Source organism: Protopterus annectens, chromosome 3.part0 (genome assembly GCF_019279795.1).
Source record: "Protopterus annectens isolate FY-2018-M chromosome 3.part0, PAN1.0, whole genome shotgun sequence".
Lineage (NCBI taxonomy): Eukaryota > Metazoa > Chordata > Ceratodontiformes > Protopteridae > Protopterus > Protopterus annectens.
Window position 1 is genome coordinate 540,095,283 of NC_056731.1, and position 25,048 is coordinate 540,120,330.

Here is a 25,048-nt window from a genome sequence, read left to right on the forward strand (position 1 = left end):
CTATTTTTTTAAGTATTTATTTTTTCAGAATTTATGTATATTTTTGTATATAATGGTATACTTTGGAAATATGTTAGCAGCAACACTCAGTCTGAGGTAATCTGGTGGAATGAGGTGTTATGGGTAGAGGAGGAGCTTGAGCTTTGGAGCCTAAGCTTTTGAAAGCGGCCAAGTAGGATCCCATGTCACATCTGAAACCCCACAGGTCGAGGAAGAATGAAAATAGACAACACAGATGGAACATTATGGTAAGTGTACAACTTTTTTTTTGTTTATCTTTAGCCATATTGCACGATGATGAGAAAATCCTGTTTTCAGCTACCACCACTTCTCCTATAACTAACCCTTCTGATACTATAAAATGATTTTTTTCAGTTTTATATATACCCCTTTTGTAAGTGTATGAGTTTTTGTCCCAAAGTTTTAACTTTTCAGGTCTTGTAACTTATAAAATTTTTCTTATATAATTTTCTTTTCTTTTTACACTTGCCCCTTAAATAATTAACGTCTCTTGTTATTATAATATGGATATTTTTCACTTACCTGAATTGCACACTACGACACTGAAATTGCAATAAATTGAACCTTCACATTACTGACGTTTTTTTTACAGAAAAAAAAAAAAACAAATGGCCCGACTTAATATACTAACTCTGGAATCGCAGTACATTGGGGAAAAGGGAAAATTTACCCATGTTGGCTAAGTGTCTCCACTCCCTGTAAAAAAATAAATAAATAAAATCAAATTAAAAAAAAAATTGGTGATGTTTCGGGTTCAGAGTATTGAAAGTTCTGTGTTGTAGTCTCAGGAATCCACAGTTTAGGTAAGTGTAAATTCGGTCTACTGAAGTAGAATCTTTTCACTACATAGTCTAAAATCTGATGAAATAAGCATATAATGTTATAATCCTGTATACTTGCTATTTCCATTTTAAATCTAGAATGGTTAATCTTCCCATTTTTGCTAAACTTGCATATAGTATATTAACTGCATTTCTACAGAATACAGCTATTCCAGAACACCTCTCATTTTCCAAATTCCACAGTCTCCCCCCACCGTAATTTCTCTTTTTGTAATCTTTCTTCATTTGTTAAATATCTTGTATCTTCTAATATAATTACATCTACATCATATGTATCACACCACTCCAAAATTCCTGTTCTTACTATATTTTTAATACTGTTCACATTTACAGAAAGCACTCTTAAAATTTTCATTTTCCCTTTTCCTTGGATTCATGGTTTCATAAGTTCATAGCTAATTACTAGGCTAGCTTTCTTAATAGGCCATTCTAAGCCTAGCCAATTTATTTTCCAAAGGTGAGAATCAAACAGTGTACCTTGTGTTTGTGAGTCAAATGCCTTAATCATTATACCAACCTGCAATCATTAGCTGTATATATACTCTTTCATCCATTTCTTTCCTTTTTTTCTTTTTACTTCTCTTTACGTTTTCCTTTTTTGCCTTTTGCCCGTAGAATTCTTTTTTTCTTTTACTACCTCCTAATTTATGTCTCCTTCATCACTTATTTCAGAACCACCTTCTGTGTCCTCTTCACTATTTTTTCTCTCATCTAATTTATTTGTATTTCTACTACTAAAATGTATTCTCTGTTTATTTTCTTCTCTTTTGTTTTCTTTTTCATTACTCTCATTTTCATTTTTGCAATCCATCCATAAATGTCCAATTTTGTTACATTTATAACATTTCAATTCATATGTTTTGCATCAGGTCCCATTTCCCGCAATTATAACACTTTCTTTTGTCACAGTTTCTTATCAAATGACCTTCTTTTCCACAAAACAAAAACATGTTTTGGGTTGTCCCCAGTATTTTATGACTTCCATATTCCCCTCCACATTTATCATGCTTTAGTGTATGTGCATTTTTCTCTTTCTGTTTTTAACACCATATTACAGTCCTAGCCATTAGTTCATAAACCCCTTTTTATCATAAATGTTTGCAATGTCCAGTATTTCTGTACATACAGTTTTCAAATGTCCTTTCTAAGTCTCTCTACATCTGTTCAAAATTTTACATGAATTTTCTTTTTTGTATCCCTGTTAAATGCTTTTATCACAGAAAGATTCCATGGGTTACAGTCTTTGTTTTTTTAATATTCTTCAAGAAAGTTTTTCATTGAGAAAACAGTTTCAAATATAATGTCACAAAATGTTTGTTTGTTAATAACTATAAATGCTCTTCCCTAATATGCTTTACACCCAGTGGAGCTATTAAATTATCCCACTCTTCATACCTGTCTATTTCTTTGTCTCCTTAACTTTCAGTCCTTACCACTTACGTCCGTTATTCATTTTCTTCTGCCTTCTTTACTGCTACTCCACTTTTGCCTACTTTCTCTGCATATGTTTTCTTTTACATCTCATCACTATTTTTTAGGACGGTCTCTGCATCCTCCTCTTGTATTTTCTTAGTAACACCCCAGGAAACATCTTAATTTTCTGGCTGACTGTGCCCCGCAATTGTTTGCAGAGTCATCTCCATCAAACAGGATTCTTTGAAACATTTCCTTAGAATACTGCACACATTCTCCAGTCTCAGTATTTGCTTTGTCCCCCAGTTCTTTCACCACTCCATCATCTCATTCTCTCTCCATGTGCCTCCCTGTTTCTTGGGGTTGCCTTTGCACCTGAAATGGAAACAAGAAATGGTCCTCCAAAATGGGTCCATCTCCCAACAATGATGAGTAGGGGAAGTTCCCTGGTACCTTGGCCAAGTTTACTCATGTCAGTATGAATACCACCTCAGGTCTTGTCTGAAGAAAGGCCATTGTCCTAGTGGGACTAACCCAGTCAACTAAGTGTAAATAAATAAATAATCAGAATTGGGAATTTTTTTGTTCAATAATGCTGTTTTCTGATAGGGTAGTTTATTTTTTTTTTTAGCTTTTGTATTCCTTCATTTTGCCATTTTTAATTTTGATGAAAGCACATTTTGATAAACCACAGCTCTGTAGCATAGAGGGATAGATCCTTGACTGCAACCACGTGACTTGAGATTGATTGTCATCTGGAAGCTGAAATATAGGTATGGTTGGGTTGGCAAGACGCATATGACAGGCGTTAGCAGACTTCCCTTGGAGGGAGGGTTTTGATGTTTCCTAATGCTGTTGTGAGCTGGCACTCTAGGGTAGTGTTTTAGGCCTGTCCACTGAGAACAGGCCTCAGGGAAGTGGATGTGAGTGGGTCTGTCAAAACTAGTGCAGTGTCTTGAAGTGGGCATTCTTCCATACCAACTGCATAGGACAACTGCACTGATATTGACAGACCCACTCAATCCCTTTCACTGGGATTATTCTCATGGGGGCATAGAAAGGGATGTGGGTGGGTCTGTCAAAACCGGTGCTGCAGTCCTTGTAGAGATATGTCATGAAGTAGGTATTCTTTCATATCAGGTACATAGGCACTCCTTCCGTAGTGACATGGAAGCCCATGCCACCACCAGAGGGTGAGGTCAGGCAGCATAAGGAATGAATGGGCCAGCTGATTGTGGGAAGTTGATTGTCTTGAGGCAGTGGTACACAAAATGCAATTAAAAAATGATCTGAAGTAGGCAGACTTCATTCGTCTGCAACCTGTGGGTATCGGATCCGACCTCGGATCCGAGCCGGCAATTCAAAAGCTTAGGCTCCGAGCTACTAGCTCCTCCCTCTTACCCATAACCCCTTGCCAAGCCCTGACTGACCTCAGATTTCATTTGCCGCTTTTCAAGTAGCTACGGATTTTAGAGCTCCTGGCGTTTGTTGGTGAAAGATAAGATTTTTTGACTAAAAAAGTTTTGAAAATCTCTATTTTTGTTATTGATATTGTTAGTGTTGAGTGTGTATAGGCTTTCCTCTCTCTTTTATTTAATATTTCTTGGGTTTTTGCGTAGTTTGTTTGTGTGTGTGTTGTGTTAGGCATTAGGGTTGTGATGTCTGAAGCCCATAAGGCTGTTTTCACTAAATGTACGAGTGTGGCCATAAGCTGTCCCCAGCGGATGGCCACACTCTTGCGTCATGCTTGGGGTTGAACACCTCTCATCTGGTTCTACCATTTGTGCAGGGTTCAACCCCCGGGCTTTGAGGGAGCGGAGGTCGAAGCTGGTGCTGGCGGGTCTTTTACCTCCAGATACCGCTTCGGCCTCTGCTCCTTCCACTCAGCAACCTGTTGCTGTAGGCTCTCCCCCTCCGGCTGGGACTCAACCTCCCTCTAAGTTGCCGGAGGGGAAAGAGTCCTCTAGGGAGAGAGAGAAGAAGGAGAGGCACAGGGAGAGGCACCACAAGCGGAGAGCCGAAACTTCCAGTTCGGCTCCTCCATCTAAGCGGGCCTCCCCTGTGCCTTCTAGCTTTCCTCCTCCTTGGCTCCACTCCCTCGGTTCTCTCCTGGACCCGAGGAGGAGGAGGCTAGCCCTTCTAGGAGGTCTCCGAGGCGGCTCTCTAGGTCCGCTTCGGTGGCCTCCACCAGGTCAACTTTTTCAATGAGTGAAGCTGATATGGACCGGATGATGAGGAAATTCATCCAGGCCCAAATGCAAATGGGAGTGCTCCTAGCCCCCCCCCCCCATCCGGGAGGGGCTTCGACCCCCTTGGCTCCTTCTCCGACCCATACCACGGGTTCGGAGCTGTCGGCGCCGGGCAGACTTGGATTCGGGGGTGGGTCGGATCTGATGGGTCGGCGCACCTCGGATCCGTCCCATCCCTTGAGTGCTTGGTGCCCGGACCCGACCTCTCGGAGCCGAGGGCCGAGCCCCGGACCCGAGGGAGCTGGTGTGTCTTCGGCACCGTCCAGGTCGGAGCGCACGGTCTCGGATCCGGCGGTTTCGCTCCGACTCCGATCCGTCGCCGGATCCGAGTGGGGTCGGCTCGGGGTTTAGAGAAGCTGGCTCCCTCGGCTTTCGGCGTAGTGGAAAGGGCACTGTTGAGGACGTCCGGACCCCCGGTCCCTGCCACGGCTCCATCCCGCACTCCCTTGCAGTTGGGCCAGGCCCCCACCAGCCGGTCCCAGGGACAGCCCTCCTCGATGTCCCAAGTGGTTCCCTTGGAACATCCAACTGCTGAAGAGTACTCCTCGGACAGCCCCCCCGATGAAGTACCTCGGAAGCGTAAGTGCAAAAGGAGGCACATGGACTCCCCCAAGTCCGTTACTGAAGACACAGACTTGGATGAAGGGGAAGGCTCCCCTAGGTCACCCCCTGAGGACGTCTCATTTGGAGACATTATGGAGATGTTAAGGATCAGGGGGGGGTGGTCTGCCCCCAAGGCTTCCTCGGACGAGTCTGTGTTCTTGGAGGCATTCGAGGTGGGCCCTTCTACCTCTTGGGTGTCCCCTCCTGCTGACCCCCTGGTGGATCTTATTTCCATCAGGGCGTGGAAGGATCCGGACACCGTTGAGCCTATCCCTAAGCGCCCGGACCGCATCCTTTCCCCTCCGGCGGACCGCACTCACTGGAGCAAGGGCCCCCCAGTAGATGCCATGATGATGGCTGCAGCCACGAAGAGGGAATTGGCCCAGGAGAGTCCCTCCATGCATCCTCCGGGCAAGGAGTCCCGCTCGATGGATCGCATTGGGAAGCGAGTTTTCAGTTCAGCAACCTTCTCCTTGAGAGCGCTGAACTACATGGCACATGTCATTAGGATGCAGCGGGATCTGATTAAAGAATACGCTGCATCTCCCCCGGAGTCCATGTCAAGTGAGGATAAACAGGTATACTCCACCCGAATGGCCACTCTCAGATCAGTTTCAAATACATCTATGCGGCTGCTTTCTCATGCTACTGAGGGAGCCGCTAGAGCCAGCGGAGCAGGCCTAGTCATGAGGCGACAGGCCTGGCTCCGCCACTGTGATTTTGCAGAGCCCTTCAAGGCGACCTTCGAATGCCCCCTTCGATGGTTCTGCCTTGTTTGGCAAGACTGTTCGCGAAACATTAGTCCAGAGCGAAAAGGACAGGAAGACGCTGTCTGCCGTCGGAGTCCGCTTCTCAGCTCCCCAGAGGTCCTTCTCTAAGAACCAAAAGGGACAGAAGAAGATGTGGTTCCGGAAGTCGCAGCAGTCCCAACCTGCTCCGGATAACCAGTCCTTCCGTGGCAGAGGAGGACGGGGAGGTCGTCGTGCTAGAGGCAGGGGGGCTCCTGGCAACTTTGGGTCCAGAGAACCTTTCTCTGATAGACCCACGCAGCAGCCCTGAAGGGTTGCCCGGCTGTCCGTCTCTGGAGGCAGTCGGGGGGCGGTTTTCGAGGCACCTGACTTCTTGGGAGTCCATAACAACAGACAGTTGGGTGCTTCGTGTCATATCCAGAGGGTATTCAATTCCCCTATTCAAGGTAACAAATCTCGCAGCCTCCCAGATGTTCCACCCGACCAAAGGGAGGTGGCAGCTGTCGAAATCGAACAGCTGCTAGAAAAAAGAGCTATCCAGCGCATCCCCCGAGATCAAACCGGATTAGGGTTTTACTCCAGGTTCTTTTGGTGCCAAAGAAAACGGGGACCTAAGACCAATCTTAGACCTTTCCCAGCTGAACCTGTCAGTAACCAAGCAAAGTTCCAGATGGTCACCCTGCAATCTATACTTCCCCTCTTGAGGGAGAACGACTGGATGTGCTCCATCGACCTCAAGGACGCGTACTACCACATTCGGATGGACAGACGATCCAGGAGGTTTCTTCGCTTCCGGCTGGGAGCCAGTCATTATCAGTTCAGGGTCCTCCCCTTTGGTCTCACCTCAGCCCCCAGGGTGTTCACCAAGGTGCTAGCGGTGGTAGCGGCCCACCTGAGGCTCCAGGGATTACAGGTCTTTCCGTACCTGGACGACTGGCTCCTGACGGCATCATCAAGGCATCTTCTGTGCTCAGCCAGGGATTACTTTCTTCAACTGGCCCCAAGGCTGGGCATCACGATCAACTGGGAGAAATCTTTACTGCACCCCACACAAGTTATAGATTTCATAGGAGGAAGACTAAACACCAGATCAATGCGAGCCTTCCTCACTCCAGACAGAATTGCCAACCTGAAGCGTCATGTGACAGCGGTCCTGCAACCATCTCCAACTGCAGCTTCGGTCCTGAGGGCCCTAGGTTCTATGGCGGCAGCTATTCCGCTTCTCATTCATGCTCGTTTATGCATGCGGGTTCTTCAATGGACCCTTCAGGTTCAGTGGTCCCCTCTTTGTTCCTCTCTCAACGCTCCGATTGCGGTCAGCAAGGCGTGCAGGGACTCCCTTCTTTGGTGGCTTCTTTCTCCGGAGCCCCTGGCAGGGAGACCTTTTTGTGCTGCATTTCCCCGAGCCACAGTGACCACGGACGCTTCTTGCCTCGGGTGGGGGGGGGGGCATTCTGCGGGAAAGATTGTCCAAGGCACGTGGAACCCCACAGAGACGTCATTGCATATAAATGTCCTGGAAATGAGGGCGGTGCTCCTAGCGTTGCAAGCACTTCACCACGTTCTTCCTTCAGGGACTATTGCGATTCAGACAGACAACATGTCGGTAGTCTGGTATATCAACAAACAGGGAGGAACCAGGTCTTATCCCCTTTGTCGAGAGGCCATGAGAGTCTGGGAATGGGCAATTTCCACCAAACGCTTTCTGGTAGCAACGCACATTCCGGGAAAGTCCAACATCCTTGCGGACAAGCTCAGTCGCACCATTCTTTCTCCACACGAGTGGTCTCTCAATCCTCAAGTAGCGAAGAAGATTTTTGCCGTCTGGGGGCAACCCTGTTGCGATCTTTTTGCCTCTCCCTCAAACGCCAAATGCGACAATTTCTTCGCTCTGCTTCCCCCACCAGGGGAGTTCCCGGGAGATGCTCTGGTGCATGCTTGGCCTCCCGGTCTCCTTTATGCCTACCCTCCACTTCCTCTGATGCAGAGGCTTCTGCAGAAAGCCAACAGTTTGGGGAGCAGAATGATTCTCATTGCCCGTTCTGGCCTCGTCAACCTTGGTTCCCCTTCGTATGGTCTCACAAAATCAATCCACCCTGGATTCTGGATCCAATTCCGGATCTCATCTCCCACCCTCTGGGAATGTCGGTTCCCAATCTGCGCACCCTGAAGTTGACAGCTTGGCTGCTCCAGTTCCATCCTTAATTAGGACTCCCGGTATCTCATCACCGGTCAAGGCCATTTTAGTGGCAGCTCATAAACCTTCCACCAGGCAGGTTTATCAGAGTAAATGGAAGAGATTCTCTATTTGGGCGGTACAGAGAACTTTGGATCCTTTCTCGGCACCTATGTCAGCGGTGCTGGATTTTATAACAGATCTCTTTCATCAAGGGGCTAGTTCTTCCACGATTAAGGTACAATTGGCAGCTATCTCTCATTATCACATTGGTCATGACACAGCTCCCCTTATGACGGCGAAATTGTGCAAAACATTTCTCAAAGGGGTTTTTTGTTGAGGCCTCCAGTCAAGGAGGTTGTACCACCTTGGGACTTGTCTTTAGTTCTGCAAGCCCTTACTGCTCCTCCCTTCGAGCCTGCAGCTTCTACAGATTTAAAGTACCTTTCCTGGAAGACTGCCTTCTTGGTAGCTATCACTTCAGCCAGAAGAGTGTCTGAGCTTCAGGCTCTATGCGTCAAGCCGCCTTGCCTTTCTTTCTTCCCTGATAGGGTGTGCCTCAGGACCAATCCATCTTTTCTTCCGAAGGTCTCTTCTGAAACCAATATTAACCAATCAATTAATTTACCTGTGTTTTTTCCCAAGTACTCAAACAAAGGAGAATACAAATTGCATTTCTTGGATGTTCATAGACAATTACGTTTTTATATTCACAGAACAGCTGGTCACAGGAAATCAGATCAGCTGTTCGTCTCCTTTGCTAAATTTGCTCTGGGTAAAGCAGTATCTAAAGTCACACTATCTAAGTGGATTGCTAATTGTATTCTGCAGGCATATGACACTTCAGGTAGACCTGCTCCTCAGAGGGTTACGGCTCATTCTACTAGGGCAGTTTCCACGTCAGCCGCCTTTAAGTCCCGTGTATCATTGGATGATATCTGCTTGGCAGCTACTTGGGCCTCGCCTCATACTTTTATTTCTCATTATAAGGTGGATGTTGTTTCTAGAGGAAGAGCATCCTTTGGCAAAGCGGTGCACCAAAACATCCTTCCATGATGGCCGCCCAAGATTCAGGTAGCTAGGGACTCTGTCCCACAGGTTGCAGACGAATGAAGTCTGCCTACTTCAGATTTAGAAGTTATGTACTCACCATAACGCGTTCCATCTGAGTAGGTGACTTCATTCGATGTAACCATCCCTCCATCCCCTGACCTTTATAGAGCGAGTATTTATGCTGTTTTAGTGTACTGTAGTCAGTATTTTGAGGCAAACTCAATCTGAGGTCAGTCAGGGCTTGGCAAGGGGTTATGGGTAAGAGGGAGGAGCTAGGAGCTCGGAGCCTAAGCTTTTGAATTGCCGGCTCGGATCCGAGGTCGGATCCGATACCCACAGGTTGCATCCGAATGAAGTCACCTACTCAGATGGAACGTTATGGTGAGTACATAACTTCTAATTTCTTAGCTGTTGATGTAGTTGGGCAGTATTTTTTGTGAGGGGGTTTTATATTGTTTTGTTGTCTGCATTTTGTAATGTTTGGATTTGTTTTTGTATGCTGGGCTTGATGGAAAATGTGTTTTTTATTTATTTGTCAATTGAGTTCTTCTTAGGGTGTTTTGAGGCAGTTTTTTTATCTTATTTTTTGTGAATGCAATCTCTAAAGTTGTTTTTATTTTAATTTGTAATGTTTTTATTTTTGTACATTGTAGTGGCTAGGAAACAGAGGCATCAATTATCATTTCATTGTTTTATATTTTTACTTGGCCATTTTAAACTAAGATAAAGATACCTTTGAATAATGATGCATTTTTTGGTAAGCTACAAGCATGTTAGTGCCATTGATGCAGGGAACCATCACGTTGACAGTATGTCCCTAAGAGCTGACCCAACTGTATGGAATTTGGGAATTTAAGGTGGACAGTGACCAAACTTATGGCCAACATGTGTTTTTGTTGTTGAAAGAAAGTCCTTCTATGTTCCACAGCTTATAAACAAAGGGATTTTGTCTGTTTCTAGGGTAGTCATTGTCCCCCTTTACTCATTCCTTATTAGGCTAGTCATTGAATATAATGCCTCCTTTGGCATGTATCTGCACAGATACTTGTATCAACTGGAATGCCCACAGAGATACTTTACTAAAAGGATACAAGGCCTAAACAGTATGTCCTACATGGACTTACTCAAAGCCCTCTCACTTTACTCGGTATCCTACAGACTTCTAAGATTTGATTTTTTTCTGGCATATAAAACATCCTCCAACCCATTACTGCTGGATTTGCTGCACATCAGCAAGTCATATACCATCATATGCCAATACTAGGTCTAGAGATCTAACTAAGCCTCTTTTGCAAAATCAGCAGAATGGTTTGGAGAGACGGGTATGTCTTGCAGAGGATACAGATACTGTGGAACAGACACCCAACCACATAAAATAAAGTTACTTCCTGTCCATATTCAAGCACACCTTAGACTTATGGATGGGAAACAGAAAATTTACCACAAGAACTGTCCCCTGTACTACTAATGGACAGAGGCAGCTCCTAAATGCTTTATCCCATTCATGGGTACCCTCATGTTATCGATGGTATGAACCCATTTATTCTCATTAGGGGTAATATATAGTTATCGACCATGGGATGGGTAAAGCCACTCTGTAACCAAATGAGATAGGTTAGTTCAAGCACAAAAAGAAAAACTGGCTAAAAATGGTCTGCAAGGGCAGCTAGCCTAGTACTTAACTACAGTAAATTGTTGATGACCTAAGAGTGTAGATAAGTACTTTTGTCATGTGAATTTTTTTTTCACTAGTTACTGAGATAAATTATAATGTGTTTTTGAAGTAATAGTTAATTTATTATATGTAGTAAGTTAGTGCGGTTTGTAAGAGCATTTATTAGATTTATAGTTAATTTTTTTTTAGTTTACATGTTAGAATTGGGTCTGCTTTAATGGTAATGTGTTTTTTTTTCTTTTTCACTTCTTGCATGCTGTTATTTTTTTATTTTGTCTTTTTTGATTGCTAAGGAAAAATGTTGTTGCTCTGTAGTTGACATAATGTGGATAATGTTTTTGGCAAATTTGAATTTTTTATGTTGAATTTATGAAGGTTTTTTCCCTTTCATATTTTATTTTATATAGTTATACAGTCATATGTACATATATGTCAATATATGAGTATGCCTCTGTGTGTGTATATTTATTTACACACAATTACATATGTGTATGTGTGTGTGTGTGTGTGTACACGTATCAGCATTGGTTATGACAGATAAGCTTTTTGAAGAGCAGGAAGGTCAAAAGAGCGACAAAAGAGCGGCAGCTGAGCCTGTGCATTGTATTGCTCGCACGGTAATCCTGTAACCTTATTATGTGAATTTCGAACTTTACTCCTCACAGTTTCCTATAAAGTTTGACTTGTGGTTATTTACATTATTAGTGGTGGTTAGAGCAATATTTTAAGTAAGTAATTGAACAGCATGTGCCTCCGTGTAAGAGTGAAGATATCAGTAGGGAAAATTTTCAGACGTTATCCACTAATACAAATAATTCTCACAGCTTAGTTGATATGGTGAGTGTGCAACTTTCATTTCCATTACTGAATGCTAAAGATTAGTTTGCTTTGATTTTGGGGACACCGTGTGTGTCTGCTTTTTTCTTGTCATGTGTACTATAAACCGCACACTGTTTTGAACAGATCACTCTTTCCTATCGCAATTAATGTTAAAGACTTGCATTAAATCACTGTAGTTCCCTTTCTTGGTTATGCTTGGTAGAGTTAGATTTTAGTCCTGTCCCTCAGCTGTCTGCTGGTAATGTAGATGTGTCATCAGTTCACATCTCTTTTGAAAATATATTTTTAAAATGAACAGCATTTTTAGCTTAATCAAAGTTGCACAGCAGATGATCACATTGTGTTAAAACTAATGATTTACTTGACTTTGCCACAGAAAAAACCTGCAAGAAGAAGGTACGATTCTAGTGTAATGTATTCAGATGACGATGCCAACAGTGATGCATCAAGTGCCTGTTCAGAACGTTCCTATAGCTCCCGCAATGGAAGCATACCAACCTACATGAGGCAGACAGAAGATGTGGCTGAAGTACTAAATCGTTGTGCTAGTTCCAATTGGTCTGAAAGGAAGGAGGGACTTTTAGGTCTGCAGACTTTGTTGAAGAACCAGAGGTCTTTAAGGTAAAGATTTGAGTCTGTTTTTCAGTATAATGTACTTTGTTTTCCTGTGGATAGAAGAATTCCAGAGTGCTTTGTTAATATTTCAAATATTAAAATTTTACATAAAACAAAAAGCTGAAGAGTACTGATGGTTCAAAGTAAATGAAGTCATGTAAAAGCTAGTTTGCATCAAGTCTCAGTTGTGTAATTAAGTTGGCAACAGTAACATTCTGTGTTAAACTGAACATTTTGGCATTTTAACCTGTGACACAAGAAAAGGTTTTTTGAGAGGTTTAAAAGGAAGAGGTCCTGCAGATGACTGAGGGATAAAGCAATTGCTACAGTTTAATGCCTGTTAAAGAAGGTGAAGAAAAGATGATATGGGTGAATGACTTGATGATTTCTGGCATATTCATTTGGAAAGGGACTGGACAAGTCAAAAGAAATGTGAATATATTTCCATGGTTTATATATTGGACAGGGTACTTTTCCATTTTCAAGGGACCAGAACCATGTGGAGGAAAATGTGAGACCTGTAAAATCTTTAATTGATGGTTGATATCTTTAAGAATACTCAGATTATGTACTGTCAAGAGTTAGTACTTGCTGTTATGGGTGGCATGATGATTTGACACAGGGCAGAACCAATAATATAAGGGTCAAGGTCTAAAGTTATTACCACCTTATATAAGATAATTTGTGGAATAAAATCAAGTGAGACCATGAAATTTTGACTTCAGTGGGATAGAGATCTACATATACCAAAACCATCGCAAGAATGGTAGAAATAAATCACTCGTCATCCTAACATCTCTAAAGTTTCATGTTTAGAACTGGCACTATTTAAGTACTTCTGCACTATAGTGACACATTCCAGCATGTGTCCTATAGTCAACCCAAGTTGCTGGAGGACTAAAACTGACATACATATTTTGGGAATACCTCATATTAGATTCATTAAAACAGACCTGTAAGAATTTACATGAACAAATCTGGAGAGTTAATATTAATCTTACTGTGTGTTTATTTTTGATTTCCATAACTATTGAATATGCTTTAAGCAGAACTGAAAGAATCTTGCGCATTGTTGGTTACTAAAAATCAATTACTAGAAAATGGAGACAAATAATTTTCCCTACAAGTGATGTAAATTAATGTCTGAAATGTAAGACCTAGCATTATCTGTAGAGATTTTGATTTCACATTTGTGGTTGTCTATGAGCCTGTAACCCAAACAACTTGGCTCAAATTATTGAACCCCAACCCAGGCATCCAGGGACATTAGAAACATGGAAGGTCACAAGATTATGTAGTGAATTGCAAAGTTTACACCACAAACTTTTAATTTTCAGTGAAGTTTGAAAAAAAAGGTTTTTCCTGATATAGTTGAGAAGGAAACAAGACACCTAATGTTGATGCCAAGACTTCACAGTTTGTATGTATATATATATATATATATATATATATATGTATAGCATTTATAAATAGGAGTCAAGTCACCCTTGTCTAACCTAAGAAAATAGAGTATAAGGAGAGGCATGAGGTCTTGAATGCTTTATGTTGGAGATATACCTAGTAAAGGTTTCTAGTATCCTCCCTAGTTTCTTTTTATGATGCTAGGTGTACACATTGCACTACAACATAAATTAAAATAATCCACTCCCTCTTAAGCTCGTGTAAACCCACTTCTTCTTTCTGCTTTTTCCCAGTTTCCCAGGTGATATGCCACAGCATATCACCTGTCCGCTCATTATTGGCAGTGGAGTTTTTACAGTGTCGAGTTGCCAGCCCGGCCCCCAACCTTCCACAGAAGGCTCACACACACACTCATGCCTAGGGCCAGTTTAGAGTATCCAATCCACCTACAGCATGTCTTTGGGATGTGGGAGGAAACTGGAGCACCCGGACAAAACCTACGAGGCCACAGGGAGGACATGCAGACTCTGCACAAAAGGCACCCGTGCCGAGAATCGAACCGGAGAACCTCTTGCTGTGAGGTGGCAATGCTAACTGCTGCACCACCGTGGCCACCCCTCATGTAAACCCACTGATTTCTGTTTATGCAATCTCACAGCAACTCCTTCCTACAGATAATGCATTAAGCATGTATTCCTTCTGTTCTTGTCTGTGTCAGAATTCTGACTGTACAAGTGGCTGTCCCACCCATTATAATCACCTATCTGGCAGTACATTGTCACCATTCCTGTTAGCAGTTTTCTCTTGAAATATTTCATCTGCATCTTCTTTTCTGTTAGCACAAGTGAGATTCTGCTAAATCACCCATACTGCACAGGTAGCGACCTAGCTTACCTACCTTCTACTCATTCTTTATTGATCTGAATTCAGTGTTGGATCTTAATCTGTTACTATAATACCAGTTAACTTCTTGCTTTTTTTAATTTCTCCAAGTGTTTTGGGTTTCTAATACCATGACAGGAATGGACCCCGTTCCTAAGTTACCATGATAAGAGTGGACCCCATTCCAAAGTCAAAGTGTGATTACAGTTCATAGGTGTGTACTAGGCTAATGGCCCTGGAGCCTTTATAAGCCTAGCCCATAGAAGTGCCCTGGCATCATGCCGCCCGACGTTTGTTCCCAGTGCCTCTATCAAGTAGAGCCACTGGAGTAATCCCTGGGGTGAACTTTCTATTACCCATCCAGTCATCAAGATTTCATTTGAAGATGGACAGAGAGGTGCTCTGCTTGACATGTATGGGAAGACTATTCTAGAGCATGGTCAGTCTCTGGATGAGGAACCTGTCCCTCCAGCATGTTTTGTTGATTGTGGTAATGAGGTTGAGGTCTCTGGAGTGTGTGGTGCGGAGGGATTGGGATTTCTTCAGATGTAGCATTTCTAACAGAGCTGGGTCAGACATGGCTTTGTAAGTCAAGCAGAGATCGCCTCTAAGTAGGCGATATGAGACAGAGAATAGCTCTTTGAATCTGTCCATGTAGGACATGTGTTTAATGCCTAGGATCCTCTTCATGAGGTATTGCTATGACCTCTCCAGTGGTTGCAGGTGTCTAGTGAGGTACATGTCAAATGGGGCATTATACTCAATGATTGGTCTAATGAGGAATGAGTAGAGGGGAGATGATGACCTCTTTCTTCCTGGTTTCAAAACCCTTGATAATGAGCTGTGCCACATAGAAGGACTTTATGACCACACTGGCAATGTGGTGGTCGAAGGAGAGGTTGCTATCAACTTGCATCACCAGATCTCTTATTTATAATGCCTTCAGTGTTCATTTGGCTTACATTGATGTGGTAATTAGTGGGAACTGCGTTTTTACCAAAGGGGATAACACACTTTTGGGGTTAAGCTTAAGGCCATGGTTTCAACACCAGTCATTGGTCTCAGTGAAGCCTTTCTGTAGGATGTCTTTATCACTTGAGTTAATAATGGCTCCCAGTTTGCAGTTGTCTGCAAACTTGGTCAGGCAGAGTCCCATTGTGTTGGCCTGGACTTCTGAGAAGTAGATGCCAAACAGGAGAGGACCCAGGATTGAGCCCTGTTTGACCCTGCTCGTGACTGCTTGGCAGTCTGACTTGGAGTCCGCTACTTTTACGCTGTGTGTTCTATCTGTGAACCTGTTTGCAACCCACCTAGTGATATAGGGGTTGATGCCTAGTTTGGTGAGTTTATCAGTAATTCCCGTGTGAGGAATGGTATCAAAGGCCTTGGCCAGGTCGAGGTAGGCTGTATGCACTGCCTTACCTTCATCCACGGCCTTGGTGACGGACTCAAAGAAGTCAACCAGGTTGAGCAGGCATGATCTCCCTTTCACAAAGCCAAATTGCGTGAGGTCTAGAGTTTGGAGATTTCCTATATCTTTGTTGATCAGTTCCATGATAATGCGCTCCATAGCTTTACTTATCAGACTCGTCAGGCTCATGGGACGATAATTCCCAAGGTCTGTAGTCGCTCCCCTTTTACAGAGAGGGATGACTGTAGCAGTGTGTGCCATTCAGTAGGGACAAAGCCTGAGGTGAGGCTGACACTGAACAGGGCACACAGATGTGGTGCCAGTTCGCTTTGTAGTTCATGTAGAACACATCCAGGGATATTATTGGGTCCCATGGAAGCTGTATTCTTGGCCTTGGACAGTGCAGCTTTTACCTGTGCTGCAGTAATGGTGGGTGCCTGGCATTCTTCTGGTATTGTGATTGGTCCTTGGGGGGGGGGGGTAACATTTCCACTGAATCTGCCGGCCAGTATGCTGGCAATATCTGTTGGTTCAGTATTGAGGGTACCATTTTGCAGTAATTCAGAGCAAATCTGGGTATTGTTGTGGAGGTTCTTGATGTAACTATAGAAGGCTTTGTGGTTATTTTTAGTGTCTGCCACAATTCTGCCTTCATAGCTGGCTTTGGAGGATTTGATGAGGGATCTCAACTTTTTGTTGAGGCTAATAAGGGAGTTTTTCCAGTCTTGGGACTTTACCTTTTTCTACAACAGTTTCTTCCTTCTGTTGTAGAGTTTATTAATGGCAAGAGACCACCAGATTAGCTTCCTTTTTTTTTGGGAGGACAGCGTCTTGGTTCTTTTGGGTTTGGCTAGTTCCATGCATTTATGTACATGTTCGTACAGTGCACTGGTGTATGATTTGTCAGTCATGCAGCCATTTTCCATTGGCATGGTTCATAGGTTGGTACTAGGCTTTCGGCCCTAGGGCCTGTACAAGTCTAGCCATAACAATTCCTTGGCTATTTCTTCCCGCAATATTTACTTCCCTGGACCCCCTGTCTAGCAGGGTGTCTGACATGATCCCCAGGGTAAATTTCCTATCCCCCATCCATTTGTCAAGGTTCTTTTTGAAGAGGGCCAAGGAGGCGCTCTGCTTGACATGTATGGGCAGTCTCTTCCAGAGTATGCGGAGTCTGTGGGTCAGGAACCTATCCCTCCAGCATGTTTTGTTCATTGTGATGATTGAGTGACGTAAAGTTAGCCACCTCTGTTTTTAGGAGCCCAAAGTCAGCACTGGAGAAGTTTTTTAAGGTGGTTACCTTTGTAGGGGCTGTGGGTGATACGTAGATTTCCATGGTGATTAGTTTATGGTCTGATCTGACCATGGAGGGATTGACTATTGGTGTATTGCAACAGTCGCCCATGTTAGTAGTAACTAGGTCAAGGATGTTTCTTCCTCTAGTGGGGGTCAGAATGAGCTGGTCCAGGGCACTGAAATTGATGAATTCCAGGAAGTGTTGCGCCAGTGTATTGGTGCTTGAGTAGTTTTTCCCAGTTGATGGAGGGATAGTTGAAGTCTCCTAGTATGAGAGTGTTGGGATGGACATTGATAGATTCCAGGGTGTTTAGGAATGTGGAGTGAGAATCCAGGGACATGGTTGGGGACCTATAACAGGCTATGACCTGGATCACCGTCTCACCCAATGTTAGTTTTACCTGAAGTATCTCAGATGAGTTATGCTGGGATACTAGTCTGGAAGTGTGCATATCCTTTATGAATATGGAGAAGACACCACCACCTTTGGAGCTTCAGTCCATGTTTCGGGGCCGAAAGGTGTGGAATGAGTTATAGCCTGATAGCGCAGTGGTGCTTTCTGCCGCTTTAAACCAGGTCTCCGTTACAGCACAAATGTCAGTGTTCTCCATTTCGAAGACTGCTTCAAGCGAGTGCATCTTGAGATTTAGACTTCTAGCATTGAGCAGCATGACCCTCAGATTACATTTATTTATAGCTGCTACAGTTGGTCATTGGAACACTGCCTAAAAAAAAGCACTACCAGGGGTGGCAAGAGCCTTAGCCAGTACCCGGAAACCCAGGGGTGACAGATGCAGGCCATCTCTGGCAAAGCATCAAGGTCTGTCAGTCATGTCTTTCCATGCAGACAGACACTGGATCCCCTTAGAATGACACCGGAAACTTAGCCAGTTGTTGAAGTCAATCATTTTTTGTTTGTGCTGTGGTATCATTCTGGGTGACTGTAGGATACTGCTCAGGGCTAGGGTCATACCTGCCTGGGCACATAATCCCGAGAGCTCCACCGTGTCTCTTTTCATGTAGTCTAGGGAGATGCGTCTCAGGTCATTCACATCCACCTGGACAATGACAGAGTCATACTTGTACTTGTTGTGGAGTGACCTGAGTGCGCGTGTTATGTGTCGGATTCAGCCAACTGACAGACAGCTGACTGTTACCCTCTGGTTATTCAACCTAGTGAGTGGGATGTCTGTATGCCTCACGATTGAGTCACCTATGATTTGCGTATTGGGCAAGGTGTTTAGCCTTAGGGGCTTAGGTTGAGGGGCAGACTCTGGAGGTGATCTGTGTGTCCTGTGGTTTGGGCTGTGTTGTGGTGGTCGAGTGCGTTTCTATCTTGGTGGTCTCTGTTATTTGGGTAAATTTGTATTGAGAGCCTCTGCGAAGGTGGGTGTGTTGTTTGTGTTTGTATGTGAGAACTGTGATGGTGGGTGTTCTGGAGGGCTGCGTGTTCCACGGAATTAGTATTGTTTCAGTCTTTCATCTTAGCCAAAATTGCTTTTTACAACACCTGCAGTGTGCCCAGTAATGACTCCTCCTGGAATTTGTGTGGAATTAAATGTATCAGTAACATATCTAAATATGATTGTATATTCTTTTTTATAAGACCTATTGCTCCTGCTACTACTGGAACTGTCTGGGTATCTTTCTTCCACATTGCTTTTGTTTCTGCCTGAAAATCCTGATATTTTATGACTTTGTGTTTGTATGCAAGACACTGTAGTCACTGGGTGTAGTGATTTCAATGATCAGTGTTACTTTTGTCTTCTTTTCATGGACCAATATATGTGGTTTTCTTGCATCTATATTTTGAAATGTTGGTAACGGGTGATCCCACGTGATACAGACTTCATCAGTTTCTGTGATGCTTTCTGGCTCGTGTTTCCAGTGTTTTTCAGCTACTTCAGTATTATAATGTTTCCACAATCCCCAGTGCAACAGTCTTGCCACATTATTATACCTTTCGGTATACAGTCCTGCCATTAGTATGTCACAACCAGCAACAAGGTTTGCAGCTGTTTCCAGTTCTCTTATACAAAACCTACATTTGTCTGTTTCTCCTACATATTCAATGGACTTTGTAAACCAACGTGTACATAGTCCACTATTTTGGGCCCCCAATATCAACCATAGGATCATAGGAGGTTACTAGGCTAATGGCCCTCGGGCCCTTCCAAGCCTAGCCAAGAGTGTATCCCCAAAAAGAAACCTCAGTCAGCACCTGTCACCCCTTGTCAATGAAGTACACAGGTGGAACCTCTGGGACAAATTTGTGGTTTCCCATCCACTCATCAAGATTGAGCTTGGAGGGTCAGCGAGGTGCTCTGTTTGCTGCATACGGGAAGTCTATTCCAGAGATGGGGCAGCCTCTGGGAGACGAACCTTTCTCTCCAGCAGGTTTTGTTGATGTTGCATATTAGATTCAGGCCTTTTGAGCAGGTAGTGTGTGAGGAGTTAGACTTATGGATATGGAGCATCTCTAGTAGGGCAGGATCCGAGACTGCCTTGTAGGCGAGGCACAGATCACCCCCTGAGCAATCTGTACGGTACCCAGTAGACTGATAGTGTTTTGAGCCTGTCTGCATACGACAGGTGTTGTGGAGGTTGTGGATTCTCTTTGTGAGGTATTTCAGTGGCCTTTCCAGTTGGTGCAGATGTTTAGAGAGGTACATCCCAAACTGGGCCTCATACTCAGTGACTGGTCTAATGAATGAGGAGTATAGAGAGGTAATAACCTCCTTTTTCTGGATGCAATCCCCTTACTTATGAGATGAACCAAGTAAAAAGCTTTTCTGACCACTGCCGCAAAATGATGGTCGAATGTGAGGTTATCAACCTGAGTACCCAGTTCTCTTGCCACAGGTTATGTGCTTATGGGATTTTCGTTGATGTGGTAAGCAATAGGGGTCATGTTTTTGCTGAATGGTATGATGATACATTTTTTTGCATTTAGCTTGAGGCCATGACTTTGGCACCAGTCATTAGTTGCTTTGAGACCCTCTTGCAATATGTTAACATCATTTGGGGAGTTAATAACAGCACCCAACTTACAGTCATCCCAAACTTGGTCAGCCATGGGCCCTTTGTCTTTGCCTGGACTTCTGAGAAATAGATGCCAAACAGTAGGGGGTCCCAGGGCAGATCCCTATGTAACTCCACTAGTGACAGGTCTGCTATCGGAGGTAGAGGTGCCTATTTTGACTTTGAGGGTCCTGTCAGTCAGCCAGTTGGCCACCCACCTGATGAGATAGGGATTTATGCCAAGTTGTGTTAGCTTTTCGGTGATACCAGAGTGGGGGATTTTATCAAAGGCCTTGGCCAAGTCAAGGTAAGCTGTATGGTACTGACTTTCCGTCATCCAAGGCCTTGGTGACAGTTTCATAGAAGTCAACCAGGTTCAACAGGCAAGATCTGCCCTTGAATCCAAACTGGGTGGGTTCAAGTGCTTGGAGATTGCCTATGTCCTTGTTTATGTGATCCATAATAATACACTCCATGGTTTTACAGATCTTACTTGTCAATGGGGCGATAGTTTCCACGGTCAGCAGTGGCACCACCTTTGTGAAAGAGGATGACAATGGCAGTTCTCCACTCTGCTGGAAGGAAGCCAGTACTTAGGCTGTGGTCGAATAGGACGCTGAATGGAGAAGCCAGTTCTTACTGGAAATGGTGCATACTACATTCTGGGATACTATCAGGTCCCATGGAAGCTGTGTCCTTTCCCTTGTGTTGGGCCTGTAACACTTGATCTACGGGACAAGTATCAGGGATGTCGAAAGGGCCTTTGGGGGTACAGGGGGTGAAGTTTGTGCTAAACCTATCTGCTAGCAACTTGGCTAAGTCATCATGATCAGTGTAAGTGATACTGTTAAGTACTAATTCGAAACAAATCTGGGCTTTGCCACGGAGGTTCGTGACGTAACTGAAGAAGATTTTATGGTTTCCCTTTGTTATGGAGGGTAATTTCAGTTGATAATTTACCTTAGAGGTTTTCACTATTGATCTAATTTGCTTGTTGAGGCAAAGGAGGGAGTTTTTCCAATTTGGAATTTGTTCCCTTTTACCCTTGAACAAGAGTTTCCTCCTTTTGTTGTAAAGCCTGTTGATAGAGGATGTGCAACAAACAGGTTTGTGTTTCCTTGAGGAGCAGGTTTTAGTGCTGTTGGGCATGGCGGAGTCCATGCATTTGTACAGATGCTTGTATATTGCATTGGCATACTGTTCAGCATAATTGTCTGCATCTTGTGAGGGGGGTGGTGGTGTGAAGCCACAGATACCTTCCCTTAGGAGGTTGTAGTCAGCTGTTGAGAAGTATTTTAGCTTGATTATGGCTGGGGAGGGGGATTGGGTGGGAGAGAAACTTCTAATTAGTCCAATGATCTGATCTCACCAGGAAGAACATACTATGGGAGTGGTGCATCGGTCACCCATGTTGGTAAGAACCAAATCCAGAATGTTATCTCCCCCTGTGGGGGGTGAGATGAGATGGTCTAGTGAGTTAGAATTGATGAAGTCGAGGAGTTGTTGAGAGAGCGCATTAGTGCAATAATAATTTACCCAGTCTGTGGTGGCTTAGTTGAAGTCACCAAGGATCAGTGTGTTAGGGGTACCTTGATGGAGTCAAGTAGATACAGGTAAGTGGAGTGGGTGTCCTGAGTCATTGAGGGAGGTGCTAGCTATAACTTGGATGGGTGTCTTGCCAGTTGTCAGTTGTACCTGGAGTAGTTCTTGTGCAAACCAGTCTGGAGGTGTGCCTGTCCTTAATGAAGATAGAGACACCACCTCCCTTAGTCTTCCCGACCGCATTTTGGGGTCGGAATGTGTGGAACTGAGGTATAGCCTGGTAAAGCAGGGGTGCTCTCTTCAGCCCTGAACCAAGTTTCTGTGACCGCAGAGACATCAGCATCTTCCAGTGCAAGGAGGGCCTCCAGTGAGTCCATTTCAGGTTAAGGCTCCTAGCATTAAGTAGCATGGCCTTCAATTTACTTTTTGACAGATCTTTCATCTTTTGGATTGAATTTGCATCTCCTTAATCATTCCTGCGTTTGATCCTGATCAGCTTGAGGTTGTTCCAGGAGTTTTCTGTACCTGTAGCTATGTTTATGCATTTCCACATTTCTTGCCTTCTCATCTGATCCTTCACCTTTTAGACTTTCTTTTGTTTTTTGGCTCATTCAGTTGCTGCCCGATTTTTATCTACTTCTGGTTTGATTTCAGTTCCCACTTAATGCTGATATGCTTCTGCTAGACTAAGCAGGGAAGTCATCTTAGATTGATTCTTCTCATGTTTCATAAGTTTCACTATGTTTGGGTTTTGTGAGGTCAGCAGATGACATCAGTTGTTTGTCTGTGTCAGTTCCTCCTGAAGGACATTTGTTTGAGGCTGAGATTCAGTGTCCGCTCCTAATTTGCAATCATCTGCAAATTTAGTCAGCCGGAGACCACTGACATGGGCCTTGACTTCTGAGAAATAAATGCCAAAAAGGAACGGTCCAAGGATGGATCCCTGAGGGACTCCACTTGAGGCTGGCCTCTTTGTAGATGTGGACTCTCCAATTCTAACTTCCTAGGTACTGTCTATGAGCCACTTGGCTAGCCACTGGGTGGCATACGGGTTTGTTCCTAACTTCTTGAGTTTGTCAACAATGCCCGAGTGGGTTATTGTGTCAAATGCCTTAGCCAGGTCAAGGTAGGCAGTGTAAACAATTTTGCTCTCATCCATTGCTTTGCTGACCTTCTCAAAGAAGTCCACCAGGTTGAGTAGGCATGATCTGCCCTTGACGAAACCAAACTGGGTTGGGTCCAGTGTCTGAAGGTTTACTCCATCTCTTTTGATCATCTCTGTGATAATTCATTTCATGGCTTTACATATAAGACTAGTGAGACTTAAGGGTTTGTAGTTTCCAGGGTCTGTAGATGGCCCACCTCTGTGCAAAGGGTTGACTGTTGCCTTTCTCCATTTGTGAGGCACAAAACCTGTTTGGAGGCTACAGTTAAATAGTAATTGCAGAGGCCATAATAGGTCATGTTTCATGCTATTTAGAAGGCATCCTGGGATATTGTTGGGCCCATTGATGCAGTGTTCTTGGTCTTAGAGAGAGCATTAAGGACCTGTTCCTTAGTGATAGTAGGGGGAGTTATATTTGATGATATTTCCTCAGGGAAGGTTAAGAGGAAGAGAGAGGGGTAAAGTTAGAGTTGAATTTATCAACCATGAGGTTTGCTATGTCTTCTTTCTTAGTATAGGTGGCTCCATTTACAATGAGCTCTGCAAACAGTTGTGTATTGCCTTTGAGGTTGTGAACATAGCTAAAGAATGCTTTGTGGTTGTCCTTGGCCTGTGAGGCCAAACTTGCCTGAAATTTGGCTTTGGTTTACTTCATTTGTCTTCTGAGTTTTGTTTAGTTTGATGAGAGTGCTTTTATCCTGCTGGGTGCTGCTCCTCCTAATTTTTGCCATGATTTTCTTCCTCCTGCTATATAGCCTATTTATTGATTTTTTGATTCCACCACGGTGGCTTCTTTTTTGAGTTAGTTCTGTACTTCTTCCTGGTAGGTATAGCTGCCTCAGCGCAGCTATTAACATGCTTGTACAAGGTTTCTGTGAACAGTTCTCCATAGGCAGCAGTGTTCTCGGGGTTTATGGGGGCTTGAAGTTTTGCCAGGTTCTCATTTAGTAGCAAGAGGTTAGCCTTAGAATAGTTCCTGAATATTCCAGGTTTAGCTGGGGGTCTAGATTTTATTTTTACTTGAGGGGAGACAATTTTTTGATCTGACCTTACAGGAAAGGCATTACAGTAGGGGGTGTAAAGCACTCTCCCATGTTAATGAGGACCAAGTCCAGTATGGTTGCAGCCCTGTTTGGTGTATTGACTATCTGTTCCAGGTAGTTTGTATTTACAAAATCCTGGAATCTCTGTGTATGTACGTTTGGTGTCGTATAGGATTCCCAGTTAATAGTGGGGTAATGAAAGTCATCCATGAATATAGTATTAGGTTGGATGGTTAGTGTTTCTAGTAAGTTTAAATACATGATATGGATTTCCTGGGTCATAGAGGGGGAACTATAGCTTGCAAGAAGAGTGGTATTTGCTTTTGTCTATGGTGATTTGAGCATGGAGCAAATCAAGTGCTTTGTCCTGTGTGACCAGCCTTGTAGTTTATTTATCCTTGATGTAAATAGAGACATCTTTAGTCCCTGCCTATGAAGTAGCTGACCTAAATGTGTGGAAGGCATTATAACCTTGCACTCTTGGTATGCTCTTCATGGAGTTAAACCATACCTCAGTGACCGCACAGATGTCAGCATTCTCTAGGGTAAAGAGAGCTTCTAGGGAGTGGAGTTGTTTTGTTTAGACTCCTAGCAATGAGCAGTAATAGTAATACCTTTAGATTTTCTGGGTTCTGATTTGCTGTGTTGGAATTACTTTTAGTTAGGCATTGCCTAAAAAAAGGCACTATGGGTAAAGACAGTGTTTTAGCTAATATTCGAAAGCCAAGAGGAGAGAGGCGCATGCCATCCCTGGCAAAGCAGCATGGTCTGTTGACCATTTTCTTCCATGCTGACAAATATTGCACTCCCTTAGAGTGACACCAGAAACTAAACTAGTTATAAAATCAATTATCTTTTGTTCATATTGTGGCATCATCCATGGAGAATGTAAAATGCTACTCAATGCTAGACTCATACTAACCTGAGACACATATTCCAAGAGCTCCATGATGTTTCTCTTCATATAGTCAAGAGACGTACGTCTCAGGTCATTTACTCCCACATGGGCTATGACGGAGACATATTAGTAATTGTGGTACAATGACTATAA

At 43.7% G+C, this 25,048-nt stretch overlaps 1 protein-coding gene across 20 annotated transcripts in view; it reads left to right on the forward strand.

Annotated features, from left to right (window-relative positions):
- The window catches only part of CLASP2 (cytoplasmic linker associated protein 2), a 7,203,062-nt gene that overhangs the window by 4,552,794 nt on the left and 2,625,220 nt on the right, over positions 1-25,048 (forward strand). For all 20 annotated transcript variants that reach the window (XM_044064956.1, XM_044064947.1, XM_044064955.1 and 17 more), the window contains one exon: positions 11,998-12,242. In XM_044064956.1, the coding sequence (XP_043920891.1) occupies positions 11,998-12,242 (245 nt within the window). The remainder of the gene's footprint in view (positions 1-11,997; positions 12,243-25,048) is intronic.